The sequence below is a fragment of the Hesperophylax consimilis genome, chromosome 22, assembly GCF_061612785.1.
Source record: "Hesperophylax consimilis isolate HC1 chromosome 22, BYU_Hcon_1.0, whole genome shotgun sequence".
In the NCBI taxonomy this organism is placed as follows: Eukaryota; Metazoa; Arthropoda; class Insecta; order Trichoptera; family Limnephilidae; genus Hesperophylax; species Hesperophylax consimilis.
The window spans coordinates 4574100-4596172 of record NC_142857.1 but is presented as its reverse complement, the minus strand read 5'-3'; the positions used below and the strand labels follow the sequence as shown (position 1 = coordinate 4596172).

Sequence of the window (22073 nt, the reverse complement as noted above, 5' to 3'; positions counted from 1 at the left end):
TAAATTTTGAACAAGTCTAGTGACTTAGAAAAAAAAACTCGCATTTAATCAGTGAAGTTTTAATAAGTCAGTTTTAATTTAATCAAACAGTGTTAATAAAAATAGAGTTTAAATTCAGTGATTTTCAATAGAAGTTAAAAGGTGTTAATCTAAAGTGAACGTGATCGCGAATTAATATTTAAAAATAGATTATAATTTTCTTTCGATTTTTTTTTAAATATTAATAGTAAATACTTACATCTTAGTTTAAAATGAAACACAATTTAGATAGTTCGAAAAGAAATAATAATAAATACTCAAACCTTTGTTCTAAAAGTAACAGTTCGAAAAAAAATTAATTGTGGATAGTTTAAAATATTGGTGAAAACAGTGCAATTTGGGAGAAAGTTTTAACAGATATTTAATTTATTAAGAATCGAGTTAATTAAAAGTTTGCGCAATTCGGAATAAATTTTCTTATAAAAAAGAATTTTAGAATCAATAAATTGATCAATTATAATCCATCGTGCGTATAGCGACAGTGTTAAAAGTGTTTGTCGATTTAACCAGAATTTTAACATCAATCTACCATTTCGAAAAGAATTTTGAAACAGCTATCATTCGAAAGTTTAAACTAGAAAAGTGTTATTAAATCAACGGGTTTTCTGGATTAGGATTTCGTTCAGAAGAAAAAAATTTAAATATCAGCTAATTTATATGGATCAAGCAAGAATAAAATATTAAATAGGCATAAATAGGCGAAAGGATTTATTTTGAAATTAGTTAATTAGGTAGGATTTCTTCTACAAGGTTTTGTTGTGTAGACCCCAACCGAAAAAACCTTGATGGAGGTGAGTTTTCCTTTTATAAATAATTTTCAGGTCCCAGGAGGCAGAAAAGTGCTGTGAAGTGGCGGTATATCAATTGAATATTTAAAACAACAATAAGGAATTACACGTTAGTGTATGTTTATTATGTATTTATCTATATAAATATAAAGTAATATATTGTATATAAAGAATGTATATATATGAGTAATGAATGTACCTACATGTATATGTATATATATATTTATCTATTAATCGAAGCATTGGAATGGTAACTATTTAAATACCTACCTATGTGCATATTTATTTTATTGAAAAAAAGAAAATATATATTTATTAATGTTCAAATCCATGTAGAATCATATATTTATATTTATTTATTTATGTATGTACTATTATTTAACATATTTTGGCAATCGAGATAAGTGTATTTATATATATATATATACATATATTTATTCTTCACTCAACCTCTGGTAATTTTACTAAGTTTGGAAAATGAAATAAATAGTTTAACTTCAAAAAAAGAATTAAAAATGTTGGTTTAAATACCAAAGTTGTGAGGTTTTAATTAACTATGCACAATAAAAAGAACACAACTGACTTATAAGGAGAGGGAGGTATTTCTTGAATAAACAAATCTCACATTTAGGTTAGAGTGTCAGACGAGGAGTTTACATTATTTGTTTATAATAAATCGCTCATTGGAGAACTGGGTCAACTAAATAGTTTGAAAATGGCCTTGGGCCGCAACTAGATATCCATCAGGATATTATTGCGCAATGTGCAGCGATTTAGGTGCTCTCAAATACCTATCATTCACATACAACAATTGAAAAATCACGGGTTAGTAAGATTTATATCGAAGTATTATACGAAACATTTGTATATTATTGATTGGGTGCTCGTACAGACCCCCATCAGTTGCCTGAAACAGCTGGGAGTCGTGTACTCTCTTATGTGGCAATCGATTTCATGAAACAGTTGAAAAATCACGGGATAGGATGAACTAAATCTCATGTTGAACCCTGGAGGAAAAAATTTAAAAATACATTTCATCCAATAGGAGGCAGTGGTCACTTCTATAACAAGTCCATTAACCAAACAAAATAGAGATGGAGAATCTCTTAAATAAAAACGTCAAAACCAAACAAAAATAAAAGCCTGGAGTTTCGGTGGCTCTTCAAAACAAACTACCAATAAGATCTTATTATATTAGTATTTATTTGTATCACCTTATTTTTACGTATTTATTCGGTTACCAAGCTAAGAATTGTGCAGAATTCTTTGTGCGAGATCCGAGCTTGGAATGCGAAGCAGATAGCCTCGTATTGCAAGTTATAAACCTTTCCCAAAACGTATGTTTATATATATATATGTATTCGTATGTACTGTTTATTGGAGAATGCGAACCTGCATACAACTTGCATTTTAGGTCTCCGGATCACTTTCGCATTTTCTCTTAAACGTGGAAGGAGGATTCACGACCCGTAATTCCACACCAACCGTGAGTATATGATTGTATATAGGACGAAACCGGTTCGCCCTAAGTAAATTGTAGTCCAAGGAGGAGTAGGAATTTGGAGGTATCGGGGCTCGAGAGAAGACTTGAAGGCCGTGCATGATGACGAAGGAAGGTTCTTTTGGGACGCGGTAACTTAGGTACCAATCAATTTAATCGTGTCACAAGATTGTGCAAATTTTTCGTTGACTCTCGATCACCTCGTTTACTTGCAGGCGGACAGGAGCCAAATTATGCCAGAAAAGGGTTATTCTGAATTCGTCAAATATACAATTAACTAATAACATTAACCTACTAAATCAATCCTTACATGTACCTCATAGCAGCAGAGTCATAAAGGAGTGGCGCCAAACAGACACAATAGTTAACCAAAATAAAATTTACTAACAATTAACCATTTGAGTTATATGTAATAATTACCTGTCCAAATATACATGAATGATATCTTTTACCAGCGTTTAGATACGACTTTGTTAGGGTGAAGGGAATCAGAACAGTACAGAAGGAAAGTTAGCTCATTTAGAGAAATCATTTAAGTTTAGATTTGCAATGGGGAGACCAATTCAATTTTGAAGCTCAACACCTTGATCAGAATCAAAAGGATTACCACAAAATGAAAGTAATTAAAGTCCCATATCATAAACCAAAAAATTACACAACGTTTGATGGAATTTAATTACAATATAAATACGAAAATATTTACGTTCAAGGTCGTAAATAACGTATTAATTAGTTAAGTACATATGTCTATAAAGATATATAGTACAAGAGAGCTTTAACCCATTACCTCCATGACGATGTCTATAGGCATCAAAAAAATAGATGAAAAGTATGATTTTTTTTCACTGTGAATAAAGCTAAATCCCACCAAGTTGTTATGTAGCATTTACAGATTGGTATGTTAGCTTTTGATAATTAACATAATTTAATAAATTTTATTAATTGTTCTATTTTTAATATTTTTTTTACTAAAGCCCTGAAAATAGACCCATTTTGAAAAAAAAAAAAATTAAAACGGAAAAAAATAAAACATGTGTGAATCACATATTGTTATCAAAAGATGAAATAGTCGACAACACTGTTTTAACATAGTATTATATGAATAAGATGACCGCTGGATGTCACTGAAATCAGGTAATGCCTGCGCGCAACGTTTGGAGGTTAGCTTTAACAGTGTTTTCATATGTTTTTGATTAGCTTGCCTTCAAATAATACGGTTTTGTTGTGTTTTTATGGGTAATTTTTACTAAAAATAATAGTTAGTCTGCAGTTTTCGGATATTTTTAAACAGATAATGTTGATGAACAGACGGACGAAGAGCTGACTGACGATGATTTGATGGCATATCACAACTTGACTGGAATCAGCCTTCGACATCCTCTGGTGCGAGTCGTAATACCTTGCGAATATCTATTTCAAATGCACCACCAGCCAAAAAAATAAAACTACAGTAAACTGTTGCGTTCCTGAACCGCTGAATGTGGTGCATAAAGACATGTACGAAAAGCTGAAGTCTTATAATGCTTTTCAAGTGTTTTCATTATTCTTTGATGACGAAGTGATTCAGTTTATTCTTGAGAGGATGATCAAATACGCGCGATTTAAAACCAATACCGAATTCCAGTAAGATATATACGAATTGAATCGTTTTCTTGGTTTCTGTGTTGACCGGCTACAATATATTGCCATCTACCACAGATTATTATTCGTCTGACCCGACCTTGGGTGTAAGCGTCTTCAAAAAAGGAACCAACGTCCACATTTCGAGCTTATAAAACGCTATATACATTTTTGCGATAACAAGAATCTAGATATAACCGACAGAATGGCTAAGGTATGATAATGACTAACGTTCCATCTTTATTTGTATTTGATGTTTTTGCACACAAACTTTCTATCGACGAGCAAATGATGCCATATTTCGGTCGACATTATTGCAAGATGTACATTAAGAATAAGCCAATCAAAGTTGGCTACGAGATTTGGTGTCTTGTTTCCTCCGAAGGCTACCTGTTTCCAATCAATGCCATATTCCTGAGCATCTGATACATATGACCCCGTATTAGGTCAAAGATTATCCTTCGTACTGTCTATGATGGAATATATAGAGTTTCCCTCACGCCATGAGTTATTTATGGACAATTTCTTCACATCTCACAATTTGATGTGTATCCTGAAGGATAAGAGAATGTGCGCTACTGGCATATGTAAGCCAGTTCGCTTCCCTAACCTTGAAGCTTCAGGCAAGTTGAAGACAGGAAAGTAATTGCCTAAAGGTAACATTTTCTTCTATATTTCCCTTGCGCATAGCGAACATTTACCTAGCAGGTGAATTTGATGCGGTGGTAGACGTAGAAAGCCAACTCCTCGTATGCCGTTGGTTAGGACAACCGTGAAGTAACAGTGGCCACGAACTATGATCGAATGGAGCCAGTAAGTCAAGTGCAGAGTTGGCAGAAATTGAAGAAAGACAAAAAAAGGTAAAGTTTTGAAGGAAGCATGCAAAAAAAATCGGTTGCCCAGCGTGCCGACACGAAATTATATTTGGGGAATGGGTGGGATAGACCTCCATGATAATGGTATACAAAATTATCGGGTCAACATTCGGTCAAAGAAGTGGTACTGGCCTTTATTTGCATCTTGCTTGAGCAGCACTCTTTTAAATGAATGGAAATTGCTATGCTTCTTTAGGAAATACGAGCATGATATGGGAAACCAGATGACTAGGCGACAGGGAAAACCTTCCCAGAAGGCATTCCGTGTGGAGGTTACCCGTACTCTTTTATTGTCTTTTCCAAATCAGGTCAATGCCGAATTCGGAGATTCTCGTGTGAAGGAAGAAGGCCATGACGCAGAAGATGGGAATCGTGTGCGTCGAATGCAAGAATTTCATTTGACATATCGTGGCGAATCTCGAATTCGTTGTGCTCTATGTAAAAAAAATCCAGCAGTCTATCGATGCAGGGCCTGCAACCGCGCCCTTCATTTTGACTGCTTCGAACGGTATCACTTAGAGAATAATTTGGTTAGATTTGGTTAGTTATCCTCATTCTATAAGGTTTTTTCTAATATTGAATTTTTTGTTATTTTGCGTATTTTCCATTAGTAAATTGTATTTTCATTGAATTATAAATAATGGCAATTATTTATTTTAAATTATCAATATAAATCGTACAGTTTATTGCATTTTACCGATAGTTTACGTAAATTTTGCTTAGGGGGGTTACCTCCAAGCGTTGCGTTTAGGCATCAATTTTCTAGACGCTCCGGTGAGATGGTGGGCGGGCGGAAAATTCTAAAACTGATTTTGGGCTCTCCTTTAAGTCTATATTATCGGGTTATAATGATGATTCAAGTTAATAAAAATAAAAATAAAATCATGGAGGTAATGGGTTAAGTAGCTTTCTGTAGTTATCAAAGAAATTAAGGGTCCAATTTTCATGGAGGCTTATGTGTTGTAGGGGAAGAGTTTTCCATCCCAACGAACAGATATGCAAAGCCTTAGAAAAAAATAAATATCGGTCATAGCCAAGAGTGAAGAAAATTTTATATTTTTTTAAACAAATAAAAAGAATGGCGAAAAGTTGAAAATATCACAACCTATAAGTCTCATAAGCTCGTTTTCAAAAATATTGCTAATTGTTATGAAAAAACAAATTAGTCAGTTTCTGGAACAAAATTTAAATATTATCCCCATCCCAATATAAGTTTAGTGAAAATATATGATAGTGATGGCATTGAAAATTAATAACGCATTAACATAAAGAATAACGATGATATTAAAAAATGTTGGGCTTTATTCGCAGATCTCTAGAAAGATTTTGACACAATAGACCGTAAATTAACGTAGCCGACTAATACTGTATATACTTTTAACACAATTGACCATAAAAAATATAACTATCTAAGCTAAAAACAAAATAGGAATGGCCGAAAGGACAGTGAATCTATTGATGACATACATAACAAGGCGAGAACAACAAGAACAGATTGGCAAACAAATGAATAAACTGTTGCCATTCAACTGCCTTTTTTTCACATGCTAAACACTTTGTATATGCTGACAACACGGCTCTTGTCAATTCTTATTACAAAAAGACCTTTTTTAAATTATTATTGGTAACAGATATGATAACCGGTTGAATACGCTAATAAAGGGACTGATTTTATCTTTATTATATTGAATATGCTGTTTAAATGTTAATTGTTTATCAATGCACAGCCATTATATTTCACCCGTATCAGGATTTGCATGTTGTTATATTCATATTTTTAAGGGTACATGAGGACGAATGATTTTATTCCTATATTTTTAACATTCCTACTTAGAATATTTGATGAAAATCATTTTATTCCTGTATTTTTAACATTAATAGTTAGAATATTTGATGAATATCATTTTATTCCTGTATTTTTAACATACATAGTTAAAATATTTGATGAAAATGATTTTATTCCTGTTTTTTAACATTCAAGGTTAGAATATTGGATTGGAGCCAATACAATTTACAATAGGTACTGTCGCATTCATTCTGGAATTAAAAACTAATAATAATAACGAATAAGCCTAAAAAAATATTTAAAAACTTGAATGTGTCGTGAAAATGCAAGTCCGCAACACGGTATTACCAAAACCAACGGACTACCACCAAATTTCCAGGAAAACTAAGCCCAAGCCAACCAAAATTTTACAAACTCTAATCAACTGCATTGCTAATAATACCAGATATGAATTCATTCTATTCGCTATTGTGTGTGATGGGAGTTACTCGAGTTGTAGCTGATGTTACTGATTTGATAAGCAGATTGCCTTTAGAAATCGCATCTATTATCTTCAGAAAACTTGATGACAAATCCTTGCTATCGGCATCCAAGGTTGACCCCGTGTGGTCATCAAGGGAGATAAAGTTCTAAGAACCCGACTTCGCAGATATGTGCGTTCGTCAAGGATCTGTGATCCTCTTAATCTTCGGCGTTTCAATACCGAAGAGCATTTGGCCAAGAAAACATCCAATTCGATGTTTGTTGCTGGCGCTACCTTTGGTTTTAACGCTATGAAAACTTTTGGACCCGAGGCCAGTAGGCCGCTGAAACGTAAAATGATTGATGACTATCCCACCATAATTCAAAAGAAGAAATTGATAAGATTTTAAATTGTTTGTGGTAGTTTGTTTAATGTTAACTGGTTTAATAAAAAAATACTTTAAACAACAAAACTCTTTTTTTTGTTACTATATTAAATTATTATATTATTATTTTTCGGAATAACTTATTGAGTAAAACCTCAAATTATAATATTAAATATTGAAGACAATATTAGTGATTCTTAAACGCAAATCTGAAACAGAAAAAACAGAAAAAGAAACGGTCCCAGATGTGACCGTTTCCTTTTCTGATTTTTCTGTTTCAGATTTGCGTTTAAGAATCACTAATATTGTCTTCAATATTTAAATTATTATATCTATGTTAACTTCATTTTTGAACTGAACATAATCATGGAAAAAGGCTTAACGTTAACGCAAAGTGAGAAACATTAAAATTGTTCGGTGAAACAACGCTCGTTGTCTCAGTAACGCATATTCACTAAATTAATTTATTTAATCAAAAGATCCCAATTTCTTATAAGTAATTATTATATCATAAAATAAAATTTTATGCATTACGTAGAGTAAAATTTCAAATCACGCACACATACACTGACAACCGAAGTCAGTATATTTAATTATTCAATATTATTAGTAATTATATAACTTCAGCTAGACAAAAATAAAAACACAAATTCCATTATATCATTCTGGTGTAGCCATCTAATACCGCATAACAAGAACTATTAGTAAGCTTAGCCCTGTCGTTCTTATAAATATTTAATTTTTTTGGATTTCAATTGCTTCCTTAAATACACGTGCCTGAAGCGTTCCAAAGCACTACTGATACAAATCTAGAAATAATATTTTTATTAATTTACATAAAGAAGAGTGTCTGATAGAGGGCGGGCGGATACAAGGCGTGCGGAGTGGATTTTATTTTGATACTAATCTAAAGCTATGTTCTGAGTTTAATGAAATTTCGCACACTTAACATAAAGCTAATAAAAGAGGAAGGTCTATTTCTGTATACTGTACAGTCACATGCAAAATGAAGGGAATGAAAATGTGTCATTACGCAAAATAATCTTTATAATTACCGACCTATAAGTCTCATAAGCTCGTTTTCAAAAATATTGCTAATTGTTATGAAAAAACAAATTACTTAAAAAATGTTGGGCTTTATTCGTAGATCTCTAGAAAGATTTTGACACAATAGACCGTAAATTAACGTAGCCGACTAATACTGGATATCCTTTTAAAACAATTGACCATAAAATATAACTATCTAAGCTAAAACCAAAATAGAAATGGCCGAAAGGACAGTGAATCTATTGATGACATATATAACAAGGCGAGAACAACAAGTACAGATTTTTTATTGTGGTATTTTAAGTAGGTACATAGTTATCTATGTCCTAATACAATCCTTATATACATATACATATAATTATGGTAACATATTTAAAATGAATCAATCACATATTTTCTTAATTTAATTTTAAATGTTTTTATGTTTTCTTCTGATTTTATTTCTTCTGGTAGCTCTCCAAATATCTTCAACGCTCCGTACATCAATGACTTTTGACTCTGTGTTTTTTTCCTGAAGGGGAGTCTCAATTCATTTCTTTTCCTTGTCTCATGTGTGTGTTTGTTCTGCAGTTTATCAATTTTTCTTAGGAATTCACTAGACGTATGGCCATTGATTATCTTGTAGATTAAAAATATGGTATTAAAGTAAATAATTTGTTTAAATGACAAGATATTTAACTCCTTCAACATGTTCTTAATTTTTGTATATCTATTTTTCTTCAATATGATTCTCATTGCTCTATTTTGTAGAATTGTCATTTGTTTCATTAATCCGTCGTTGGATAAGAATAGAATGCTGCTACAGTAATTTATGTGTGGAACAATAATTGCATTGTACACATTTTTACTGGAAACTGTGTTAAGGAATCTTCTGATTCTTCCCAACAGTGAGATTTTTTGGCAATCTTTTTAATAATTTGTTTTTTATTTTGAGCAAAAGTTAATTTGGAATCAATTATTACCCCCAAATATTTCATTTCAAATACTTCTTTCAATACTTCACCGTCTATCAATATGTCTTTTTTTGTTTGCGTTACTCGTTTTCCAATGTTCATGAATTTTGTTTTGTTTACATTCAATTTAAGTTTATTTTTCTTCAGCCATATTGATATATTATGTAGGTCTTTCATTTAGATGGTTCATTATGAGTTCATAATCTTCTCCTGTTATATAAATCAGTGCGTCGTCTGCAAATAATCTTATTTTTCAATGTTTCAATACTTTTACCATATCATTAATGTACATTATAAAAAGAATAGGTCCGAGAACCGACCCTTGTGGTACTCCCAATGTAATCTTTACTGGTTCGGATATTATCTCACCCACTTTTGTGGTTTGATATCTATTACTTAAATAATCCTTGAACCATTTCAACGCCTTTCCTTTTATTCCATTTTTAGATAGTTTTTTAATAATTATATCTCTATCTATCGTTTCAAAAGCTCTTTGAAAGTCCAGGAAAACCGCGATCACATATTTATTTTTATCTGAGTCTTGTTTCCAGTCCTCCAGAACTAGATTGAGAGCCATTTCACAAGATTGGTTATTTCTAAATCCACACTGTTCTTCACATAATATATTCCATTTTTCTATAAAATCAACAAGTTGTTTTTTTATTATATGTTCTAGTATTTTTTCATACTTAGGGAGCGTGTTCACTGGTCTATATTCTTCACATTTTTTTGTATTTTTTATTTTCGGTACTGGGATGACTCTTGATATTTTCCATGATTGAGGGAACTTTTCTAAGGTGATAGATTCATTTATAAAATTAAGTAAGTAATTCTCAATGATTGGTAATGATTGAATTATTAATTGTATTGTTATTCCATCAGGACTGGGTTTTGATTTCATTTGTTTCAGAATAACTTTTAATTCCTCCTTTGTTATTTTTTTAATTTCCAATTCTATATTTCTTTCTTCAATTTCATCATGAACATTATAAACAATTTTCGGAATACTCTCGTTAATATCTTCAATACTTTTTATAAAATAATTGTTGAATTTATTGGCTATATTTAACCCATCTGTTCCAGGGGGGAATATTATGTCTTCATATGCAATATTGTTATTTTCATTTTTCAGTAACGATTTTATTGTTTTCCACATTTTCTTCTGATCTCCCCTTTCTTCCTCTATTTTAGTTCTGTAGTATTCATTTTTTACACTTTTTAATTGAGTGGTATACCTGTTTCTATAGATTTTGAAGTTTTCCCAGTTGTCCGAGCTCCTCGTTATTTTTGCTATTTTATACAATCTGTCTCTTTCCTTTTGCATGCTTCTTAGTTTATTGTTGTACCATTTATTTTTTGATTGGTTCTTAGTTTGTTTTTCTGGTACAATTTTATCAATTGAATATTTTATATTTTTTATGAGTGTTTCTACCTTCATATCAAAATCTAATTCCATTATTCCATTCCAATTTTGTGCTCTGAGTTGTAATCTAAGTTCTTCTTCGTCATATTTTGCATAGTTCCTGTAAACTTTGGTTTTTATAAAATGTTTTTCCGTATTTCTATTTTGCTCTATAATTTGAATTATGGAGTGATCTGTGATTCTGGGTGAATCTAAAAGATTTACCTGTAGTTCAAATACATTTGTTATCACCAGATCAATTAATGTACTTGATGTCAGAGTCACTCTAGTGGGATCTTTTACCAGTTGTTTCATCCCATTGAACTCAATGATATTTTTAAGTTTTTTTGTATAGGTGTCTGCATTTTTATTAATGTTTATATTGAAATCTCGTACTATAATATTCGGTTGTCTTTCTTTGATGTTCTCTGAACACCATTTTTCAAAGTACGTTAAGAAATCCCTCATACTCGAATTAGGTGAACGGTATACAATACAGTAGACCCCTTTTTTTAAGCCACTTTTTACTTTTATCGCCAACATCCACGCTATTTTATCGTGTTGTTCATTGGTTATTATTTCAAATTTTATATTTTGTTTGATTAATAGAATTACTCCACCCGTATGTCTGCTATATGAGTTACATCTTATAGTATTGTGCTGCGGAATATTGATTTCATTATCTTCTATGTCTTCTGTGACATGTGTTTCACTTAACATAACCATTTATGGCTTTCTCTCCTCTAATAATATTTGGAGCTCTTCATGGTGTGATATAAGGCTTTGTATGTTTAGGTATAAGATCTGTTCCTTCAGCCTAAAAAATCGATTTTTTTCATTTCTATTTCAACTTTTCTTTTATATACTGGGCATTCCTTACTTGTAGCTGAATGATTTGTATTAAGTTTGAGTCCCAATCTTTTATTTGTCATTATGCAGTTTATGCACTGAATATCCCCATCATCTGTGCATTCTTTTATGTCATGTTGTTTTGCACATTTAGAGCATGATTTTTGATTTTTGCATTCTAGTGCCTTGTGGTTATATCCATTGCACTTAAAGCATCTCATTATATTTATGTTATTGTACACCCGGCATCTGTCCCACCCTATATATATATATATCTTTTCGGCCTATATTATTCTCATGTAAGTGTTTCCGTCGACTTCCGCATATACTGTATAATTTATCTGGTCTCTTTTATTTTTAAACTCTTTTATGTAAGTTACTTCAATATTTGAACTTTTTTCGAATATGTCTTCATTTTGTGATTTTATTTTTGTTTCGATTTCCTCTCTGTCTTGCTTCTGTGTTATTCCAACAATTTTGATACTTGGTTTCTTCGCTGTAATTTTTTTAATATCGTATTTGTCTCCTAATTTTCCCTTTACCTCCTCACACATCTTGTCTATATTCGACGCATTTTTACATTCAACTATTATTCCACCATCTTTTACGTTTCTTACACCCGTCACACCGCAGTTTATGGGATCAATATTTTTTTTAATTTCCATTGTAGTTTTGACATTTTCTTGTTTATTTTTCGGTTTAATCATTACCATAGGCTCATGTTTTTTTACTTTCTCAGCATAAGATTCATTTAAAGTTATTTTTTTGAGGTCATTTTTCAGGTCGTCGCTTTTATTTTTTATGTTTTCGGAGAGACATTTATTTTCACTTATCATTTTCTCACATTTTGTATTTAGTTCATCATATTTTTCAGAAAAAAATTTCATCTGTTTCAGGATAATCAAGTTCTTTTCTAATAATTCATCCATTTTGTTCTCATAGATTTTGGATTGCTCTTCTAATTTATTTTCAAAACAGGTTTTCATTAAATCAAACTCCTTTCTGAACATTTTTTGAATACTGTCAGATAGATTTTTTTCATTTGCATCTTGCGTCACATTTGCCCTGGTAGAGCGCGTATTGGCGGTATTCTGATTGGTTGTCATGGCGTAGTGGCGGTATTCTGATTGGTTGTCATGGGAGCAATAGCTGTAATTATAGCATCAGATTGGCAAACAAATGAATAAACTATTGCCATTCAAATGCTTTTTTTTCATGTTAAACACTTTGTATATGCTGACAACACGACTCTTGTCAAATCTGATTACATAAAGACCTTTTTTAAATTATTATTAGTAACAGATATGATTACCGGTTGAATACGCTAATAAAGGGACTGATTTTATCCTTATTATATTGAATATGCTGTTTAAATGTTAATTGTTTATCAATGCACAGCCAATATATTTCACCCGTATCAGGATTTGCATGTTGTTATATTCATATTTTTAAGGGTACATGAGGACGAATGATTTTATTCCTATATTTTTAACATTCCTACTTAGAATATTTGATGAAAATCATTTTATTCCTGTATTTTTAACATTAATAGTTAGAATATTTGATGAATATCATTTTATTGCTGTATTTTTAACATACATAGTTAAAATATTTGATGAAAATGATTTTATTCCTGTTTTTTAACATTCATGGTTAGAATATTGGATTGGAGCCAATACAATTTACAATAGGTACTGTCGCATTCATTCTGGAATTAAAAACTAATAATAATAACGAATAAGCCTAAGAAAATATTTAAAAACTTGAATGTGTCGTGAAAATGCAAGTCCGCAACACGGTATTACCAAAACCAACGGACTACCACCAAATTTCCAGGAAAACTAAACCCAAACCAACCAAAATTTTACAAACTCTAATCAACTGCATTGCTAATAATATCAGATATGGATTCATTCTATTCGCTATTGTGTGTGATGGGAGTTACTCGAGTTGTAGCTGATGTTACTGATTTGATAAGCAGATTGCCTTTAGAAATCGCATCTATTATCTTCAGAAAACTTGATGACAAATCCTTGCTATCGGCATCCAAGGTTGACCCCGTGTGGTCTTCAGTCATCAAGGGAGATAAAGTTCTAAGAACCCGACTTCGCAGATATGTGCGTTCGTCAAGGATCTGTGATCCTCTTAATCTTCGGCGTTTCAATACCGAAGAGCAATTGGCCAAGAAAACATCCAATTCGATGTTTGTTGCTGGCGCTACCTTTGGTTTTAACGCTATGAAAACTTTTGGACCCGAGGCCAGTAGGCCGCTGAAACGTAAAATGATTGATGACTATCCCACCATAATTCAAAAGAAGAAATTGATAAGATTTTAAATTGTTTGTGGTAGTTTGTTTAATGTTAACTGGTTTAATAAAAAAATACTTTAAATAACAAAACTCTTTTTCTTTGTTACTATATTAAATTATTATATCTATGTTAACTTCATTTTTGAACAGAACATAATCATGGAAAAAGGCTTAACGTTAACGCAAAGTGAGAAACATTAAAATTGTTCGGTGAAACAACGCTCGTTGTCTCAGTAACGCATATTCACTAAATTAATTTATTTAATCAAAAGATCCCAATTTCTTATAAGTAATTACTATATCATAAAATAAAATTTTATGCATTACGTAGAGTAAAATTTCAATTCACGCACACATACACTGACAACCGAAGTCAGTATATTTAATTATTCAATATTATTAGTAATTATATAACTTCAGCTAGACAAAAATAAAAACACAAATTCCATTATATCATTCTGGTGTAGCCATCTAATACCGCATAACAAGAACTATTAGTAAGCTTAGCCCTGTCGTTCTTATAAATATTTAATTTTTTTGGATTTCAATTGCTTCTTTAAATACACGTGCCTGAAGCGTTCCAAAGCACTACTGATACAAATCTAGAAATAATATTTTTATTAATTTACATAAAGAAGAGTGTCTGATAGAGGGCGGGCGGATACAAGGCGTGCGGAGTGGATTTTATTTTGATACTAATCTAAAGCTATGTTCTGAGTTTAATGAAATTTCGCACACTTAACATAAAGCTAATAAAAGAGGAAGGTCTATTTCTGTATACTGTACAGTCACATTCAAAATGAAGGGATTGAAAATGTGTCATTACGCAAAATAATCTTTATAATTACCGACCTATAAGTCTCATAAGCTCGTTTTCAAAAATATTGCTAATTGTTATGAAAAAACAAATTACTTAAAAAATGTTGGGCTTTATTCGTAGATCTCTAGAAAGATTTTGACACAATAGACCGTAAATTAACGTAGCCGACTAATACTGGATATCCTTTTAAAACAATTGACCATAAAATATAACTATCTAAGCTAAAACCAAAATAGAAATGGCCGAAAGGACAGTGAATCTATTGATGACATATATAACAAGGCGAGAACAACAAGTACAGATTGGCAAACAAATGAATAAACTATTGCCATTCAAATGCCTTTTTTTACATGTTAAACACTTTGTATATGCTGACAACACGACTCTTGTCAAATCTGATTACATAAAGACCTTTTTTAAATTATTATTGGTAACAGATATGATTACCGGTTGAATACGCTAATAAAGGGACTGATTTTATCTTTATTATATTGAATATGCTGTTTAAATGTTAATTGTTTATCAATGCACAGCCAATATATTTCACCCGTATCAGGATTTGCATGTTGTTATATTCATATTTTTAAGGGTACATGAAGACGAATGATTTTATTCCTATATTTTTAACATTCCTACTTAGAATATTTGATGAAAATCATTTTATTCCTGTATTTTTAACATTAATAGTTAGAATATTTGATGAATATCATTTTATTCCTGTATTTTTAACATACATAGTTAAAATATTTGATGAAAATGATTTTATTCCTGTTTTTTAACATTCATGGTTAGAATATTGGATTGGAGCCAATATAATTTACAATAGGTACTGTCGCATTCATTCTGGAATTAAAAACTAATAATAATAACGAATAAGCCTAAAAAAATATTTAAAAACTTGAATGTGTCGTGAAAATGCAAGTCCGCAACACGGTATTACCAAAACCAACGGACTACCACCAAATTTCCAGGAAAACTAAACCCAAACCAACCAAAATTTTACAAACTCTAATCAACTGCATTGCTAATAATACCAGATATGGATTCATTCTATTCGCTATTGTGTGTGATGGGAGTTACTCGAGTTGTAGCTGATGTTACTGATTTGATAAGCAGATTGCCTTTAGAAATCGCATCTATTATCTTCAGAAAACTTGATGACAAATCCTTGCTATCGGCATCCAAGGTTGACCCCGTGTGGTCTTCAGTCATCAAGGGAGATAAAGTTCTAAGAACCCGACTTCGCAAATATGTGCGTTCGTCAAGGATCTGTGATCCTCTTAATCTTCGGCGTTTCAATACCGAAGAGCAATTGGCCAAGAAAACATCCAATTCGATGTTTGTTGCTGGCGCTACTTTTGGTTTTAACGCTATGAAAACTTTTGGACCCGAGGCCAGTAGGCCGCTGAAACGTAAAATGATTGATGACTATCCCACCATAATTCAAAAGAAGAAATTGATAAGATTTTAAATTGTTTGTGGTAGTTTGTTTAATGTTAACTGGTTTAATAAAAAAATACTTTAAACAACAAAACTCTTTTTCTTTGTTACTATATTAAATTATTATATCTATGTTAACTTCATTTTTGAACAGAACATAATCATGGAAAAAGGCTTAACGTTAACGCAAAGTGAGAAACATTAAAATTGTTCGGTGAAACAACGCTCGTTGTCTCAGTAACGCATATTCACTAAATTAATTTATTTAATCAAAAGATCCCAATTTCTTATAAGTAATTACTATATCATAAAATAAAATTTTATGCATTACGTAGAGTAAAATTTCAATTCACGCACACATACACTGACAACCGAAGTCAGTATATTTAATTATTCAATATTATTAGTAATTATATAACTTCAGCTAGACAAAAATAAAAACACAAATTCCATTATATCATTCTGGTGTAGCCATTGTAAGGGACGCCAGTGTGAGGGGGCGCAATTCCCCACGGGGCCCGTCGTAGAAAGGGTGCCTTGGAACAAATCGGCGTTAGCTCAGGTGGTAGAGATTGAGTTCCATGACATCAGGGATTAAGTCAGCCAATTGGGCTTTTACACGAGGGACTGAAGGCCAAACAACCACTCCATATTCGTCAAAGGAAACGCAATGAATGGGATATGAAAGTATATTCACAAAGCACATTTATATAACAGAATACACACATGAAAAGAGTAATAAACATCCTAACATTTCTAGCTTTTCGTTGGGTCAATCTCTATCGGTATTTTAGGTTCTGGCTGGCAAGCTTTGTAGGTGAGCATGATTCAACATAAAAGGCACATACAGGGGAATTATAGTTATCAGCTTACATGGGTTTTGCAGGATGAATCTCGTACTTGTTGAACCACAATTAGCGGTCATCGGCTGTACTGTACGCGCTATTGCGCGCACGGTTCTTCATCGTGAATTGGCACAGAATTGATATAGGTTTTATAAAGTACTTGTGCGAGAAAACAGTCGTTAATTTAGGCGCGCTTATGTTTGCGTCTCTGTTGGCGGTAACGTTCACATGTTATCAAGGCCGAGGCCAGATTGCGAGTGGGGGGCCGTTGGTGAATGCCCGCGTGTGTGGCGTTGTGCAGTTTACCAACCTCACGGTGCACGCATGCGCACCGCGAACAATGGTTACAACTGATAGGTACTAATTTGAATTCGCGGGAGTTTTGAACGTGTCAATTCGTTACGTGACACATCCCCGCCCGCCCGAGAAAAAGCGACGTGGCAATGAAGCAACAGGCTTAAAGAATCCTCTTTTACTTAAAACATGACACTGGCTTCTCAGAGAGATGGCTTGCGAGAGAGAGAGATTGAGAGAGATTGACTGGGTGTGCTAGCTAATTGATGACAAACATAGAACACATAGTGACACAATAAGACAGTGCATAGTAACATATGACATGACAAGACAAGACAAAACATAGTAACATATGACATGACAAGACAAGACAAAACATAGTAACATATGACATGACAAGACAAGACAAAACATAGTCTAGTTAGAACAAAACAAAAATTAAAACATAACTAGTCAGTCTAGTTTCTGCTGCCGTGCAGCTCGCACGGACAGAAATTTCGATAAACTCAGTAACCACAAACCACAGTGATACCCAGTTTAACATATTGTTGTTGCAAAAATAAAGCAGGCTGGCTGCGTTTAGTCACCAGACAGCCCGCAAAAAAAATAACTCATTATGGACCGAAGTGTCCAATCATTAATTGACTCAATTAAAATTGAAATAGGAAAATGCTCATCTGTCAAAGAGGCAAAACAAAGGAGTAACATAGAACAAGATATACACCAGCTAGAGGAAATATGGTGCAAGGAAAAACTTCAACTACAAGAAAAAATAATTGAGCTACAAAATAAACTTATATTAAATGAAGAAAAACATTCAGAAAAAATTGAAAATTATTTAAAGGAAAAAAAGGAATCAACTAATACTACGTACAACAAGTCAACCCTCTCAATACCTATACCAGAGGCCAAATACTCATTAATAATTGCAAGTGAAAATACTAATACAACATCTGATGATATTCGAGACATGATAGTTAAAAAAATTAAAACATCGCATTTGGGGATTGCAGTAAATGGAGTACATAAAGCATCAAATAAGAAACTAATCATCTCTTGCCCCAAAAAGGATCACGCAAAAAAACTAACAGAAGAAATAAATATAGTCTTCAAAAATACTATGATCGCGAAAGAATTAGAAAAAAAAAATCCTAAACTATTCATCAGAAACCTACCTATCGACCTATCAGAAGAAGAAATAATAGAATCATTAATAACCCAAAATGATGGAATTAAAATCATCATGGATGAAAATCCGAAAAACTCAGTAAAATTAGTAAAAATGCTTAAACCAAAAGGACAAAACAATCTTACAAACTATATAGTCGAAACAAGTGGAAAACTTAGGAAATATCTCATATCTAAAGAGAAAATTAATATTGGATACCACAGAGTGCGGGTGGAGGATGCTAATCCAATAATGCAATGCTTCCATTGCCTGAGATTTGGACATTCAGCTGTCAACTGCTTTAATAAGGACAAGAATGCTTCGTGCCTGCACTGCGCCATGGACCATCCTTGGAAAGACTGTCCCAATAAAAACAAAGAAGAGAAATGCAAAAATTGTGATTTCCAAAACAACACTTTCAAGTCAACAAACGATACAAATCATAAAGCAAATAGCAAAAATTGTATGTATTTAAAAAAAATGATGACTATTGCCCAAGGGCGTATAAATTATGAATAGGTATGTACCTACTTTAACATTCTTAATAACTAACTTTAAAATTCTTAACAAGATTAAAAACTCAATACCAAATTTTATATTTTTGTTTCAAATACGCTTTTTTTCTGACTTTTCACACTTTTCTGACTTTTCGCACAATTTAGCTATTAATATTAAAACTTTCGAACAATTGAGAAACATTTCAATGTTATTAATCTACCATCGAAGAGATAACGATTTATCAGTAATATCCAAAAAATATTTAATTAACTATTTCTGTAAAATTTTAAGACAAAAACACAACATTAAAATATTAGCCTACTCTCAAAGTGTTAATGTTTGTAAAATATTATTTATACAAAACAAAATTAATATACTACATAGTATGTATCATCTTCATAATATCATCACTAGTAATATAATGCTAAGTTGTTCAATATTGTCACCAAAACTATTTCAAGTCAACCTTGATATTATCCGTGAACATATGCTGCTAATTTATAGTTTGTCATCAAAATCAAATTCATTTTTGACAATTAGTTATAACAATATTATTTCCTTATTTCTTTTAAAATGAATAATTTCTTCACTGAGGAATTAGATAAAACGCTTAATATTTCAGAATATATTTGTCATACTTTAAAAGATTGTAATAAAATCGTGGATAAAATAACAAATTCATTCTCTGTACTCCATTTAAATATCAGATCAATGAAACAAAATTTCAATGAATTTTTACTCTCAATTAATTTACTAAATCATAAACCGGACGTTATAGTTTTAACGGAAGGATTCACCAACGTATACAATAAATTTTGCATACCAGAATATACCTACTTCGCAACATCTTGTGCTATTAATAGAAATAGTGGTATTGTTGTATTTGTTAAATCTTGCTATTCAAACATCGCAGTGGAAGAAGTACCTATGCAGCGAGTTAATTGCTTAGATATTAATCTAAATGTAAATAAAATGTGTTTTAATATTATTGCAATTTACCGAACACACGGATCAAACGAGTACACATTTATGGATGAATTGAGAAGCATTATCTTATCAAAAAAAAATAAACAGAACATAACAATAATCGGCGATTTCAACATAGATGTTTCAAACGAAAATAGTAACAGAATAAAAACTGAATTTATCAATTATATGACGGAAATGAATTTCATATTGTGTATAAATAAATATACTAGAGAAATTACGGGTCAACGTCCATCTTGTATCGACCACATATGGAGTAACACTAAAGATACCGACAAATTACACACGATAATATTAAAAAATAATATTACTGATCATCACACTTGCATCTATATACAAAAACTTAATATTAATAATTATATTGATTCAAAATGCAATACTTTTACAAAAAATTCACTAAACCATCATAAATTAAGCCTAAAAATAAAAACAGAAACATGGCGTTCCGTATTAGAATCAACATGTGCTGAAACATGCGCAAATATTTTTGATAATATACTATGCAATTATATTACAGCATCAACAGATATTAAAACCATAAAAATTAAATCAAAATTCAAAAAAATAAAACCATGGATTTCACATGGCTTAATCGTGTCTATTAGAAAAAAAGAAGAGTTATATCGCTTGACAAAGAAATTTCCCTTAGATAAAAAAATATACACAGATTATAAAAAATTTAGGAACAAATTAACCTGTTTACTAAAAACAACTAAAGAAAACTTTTACAAAAATGAAATTGATGTGGCTAAACAAAATGTAAAACATATATGGAAAACAATAAATGAAATAAATAGTAGAAAAAACAAAAAAACTCAAATTAAAAAAATTAATATCGGAAAAAATTCTATTAATGCCCTAATGGAACCGACAAAATGTGCTAATGCCTTCAATAAATATTTCGCTAACGTCGGACAAAATTTAGCTACACGGATTGATGAAAATTATAAAATAGATAATTTCGAAAAGGACTGTCACAAACAAAATAATCTGTCAGTTTTCAAACCGGTAACAACAGATGACATAAAAAATATTATAAGTGAATTAAAAGGTGCATCTGCACCAGGGTTTGATGGAGTCACAGTAGAAATGTTGAAAAATTATAATGAATTATTAATTCCAATTACACACATTATAAATATTAGTTTAAATAGTGGAATATTCCCCTCCGTTTATAAAAAATCTATTGTAACACCCGTTTTTAAATCTGGCAGCCCTGAAGAAATATCAAACGATCGACCCATATCTGTTGTCTCAAACATTGCAAAAATTTTCGAAAAGATCGTAAAAAAGCAACTTTTATACTATATTGAAAATAATAAAATAATTAGTCCTAGCCAATTTGGATTTAGAGAGAAACTAGGCACTCATGATGCCATTGCAGAACTAACTTCAACTATATACCGTGCATTAGATAAAAAAAATAAATGCCTTGGCATTTTCATTGATTTACGTAAGGCTTTTGATAGTATCTCCCATACAAAACTAATTAATAAATTAAATGATATCGGTATTATTGGTAAGGTAAGGTATTGGCTGCAAAGCTATCTAACTCAAAGAAACCAAAAAGTAAAACTTAATAACTCACTTAGCGTAGATGAAACTTTAGAATTTGGAATTCCCCAAGGGACTGTTATTGGACCAATTTTATTTATAATTTACGTTAACCATATGTTTAAATTATCACTTAATGGTAAACTTATATCCTTTGCTGACGACACTGCAATAATTATCGAAAAAAAGACATGGAACGAAATTACCAATGCAGCGAATCAGGATATGAAGGTTATAAAAAATTGGTTCGATGGCAATTTATTATCACTTAACACAGAAAAAACATATTGTATTCCTTTCACTCTACAAGAAGATGTGCCAAATAACCTAATTAACATAACAATTCATTCTAAAAACTGTGTAAATGACGGTACATGTAATACGGACTGCGCGAAACTAAATCATAAATCCAATATAAAATATCTTGGTATCTTAATAGATAAAAATGTT

General features: G+C 31.5%; 1 protein-coding gene across 1 annotated transcript; it reads right to left on the bottom strand.

The window, feature by feature from the left end:
* Window positions 1-11621: 11621 nt before the first annotated feature.
* LOC149412726 (uncharacterized) lies at window positions 11622-12373 on the bottom strand. The gene is made up of 2 exons (XM_089645399.1): window positions 12193-12373; window positions 11622-11967 (listed from the first exon to the last, which is right to left on the bottom strand). The coding sequence occupies exons 1-2, from the start codon at window positions 12371-12373 to the stop codon at window positions 11672-11674; spliced, it is 477 nt and encodes a 158-aa protein (XP_089501525.1). The 3' UTR covers window positions 11622-11671.
* Window positions 12374-22073: the final 9700 nt, after the last annotated feature.

Excerpts from the sequence above, each read along its gene's own strand:
- LOC149412726 (XM_089645399.1), bottom strand. The coding sequence starts at position 12,373 with ATGGAAATTAAAAAAAATATTGATCCCATAAACTGCGGTGTGACGGGT. Across the intron at positions 11,968-12,192 it reads AATTACAGCGAAGAAACCAA|GGTGGGACAGATGCCGGGTG; the intron begins GTATCAAAATTG and ends ATATATATATAG.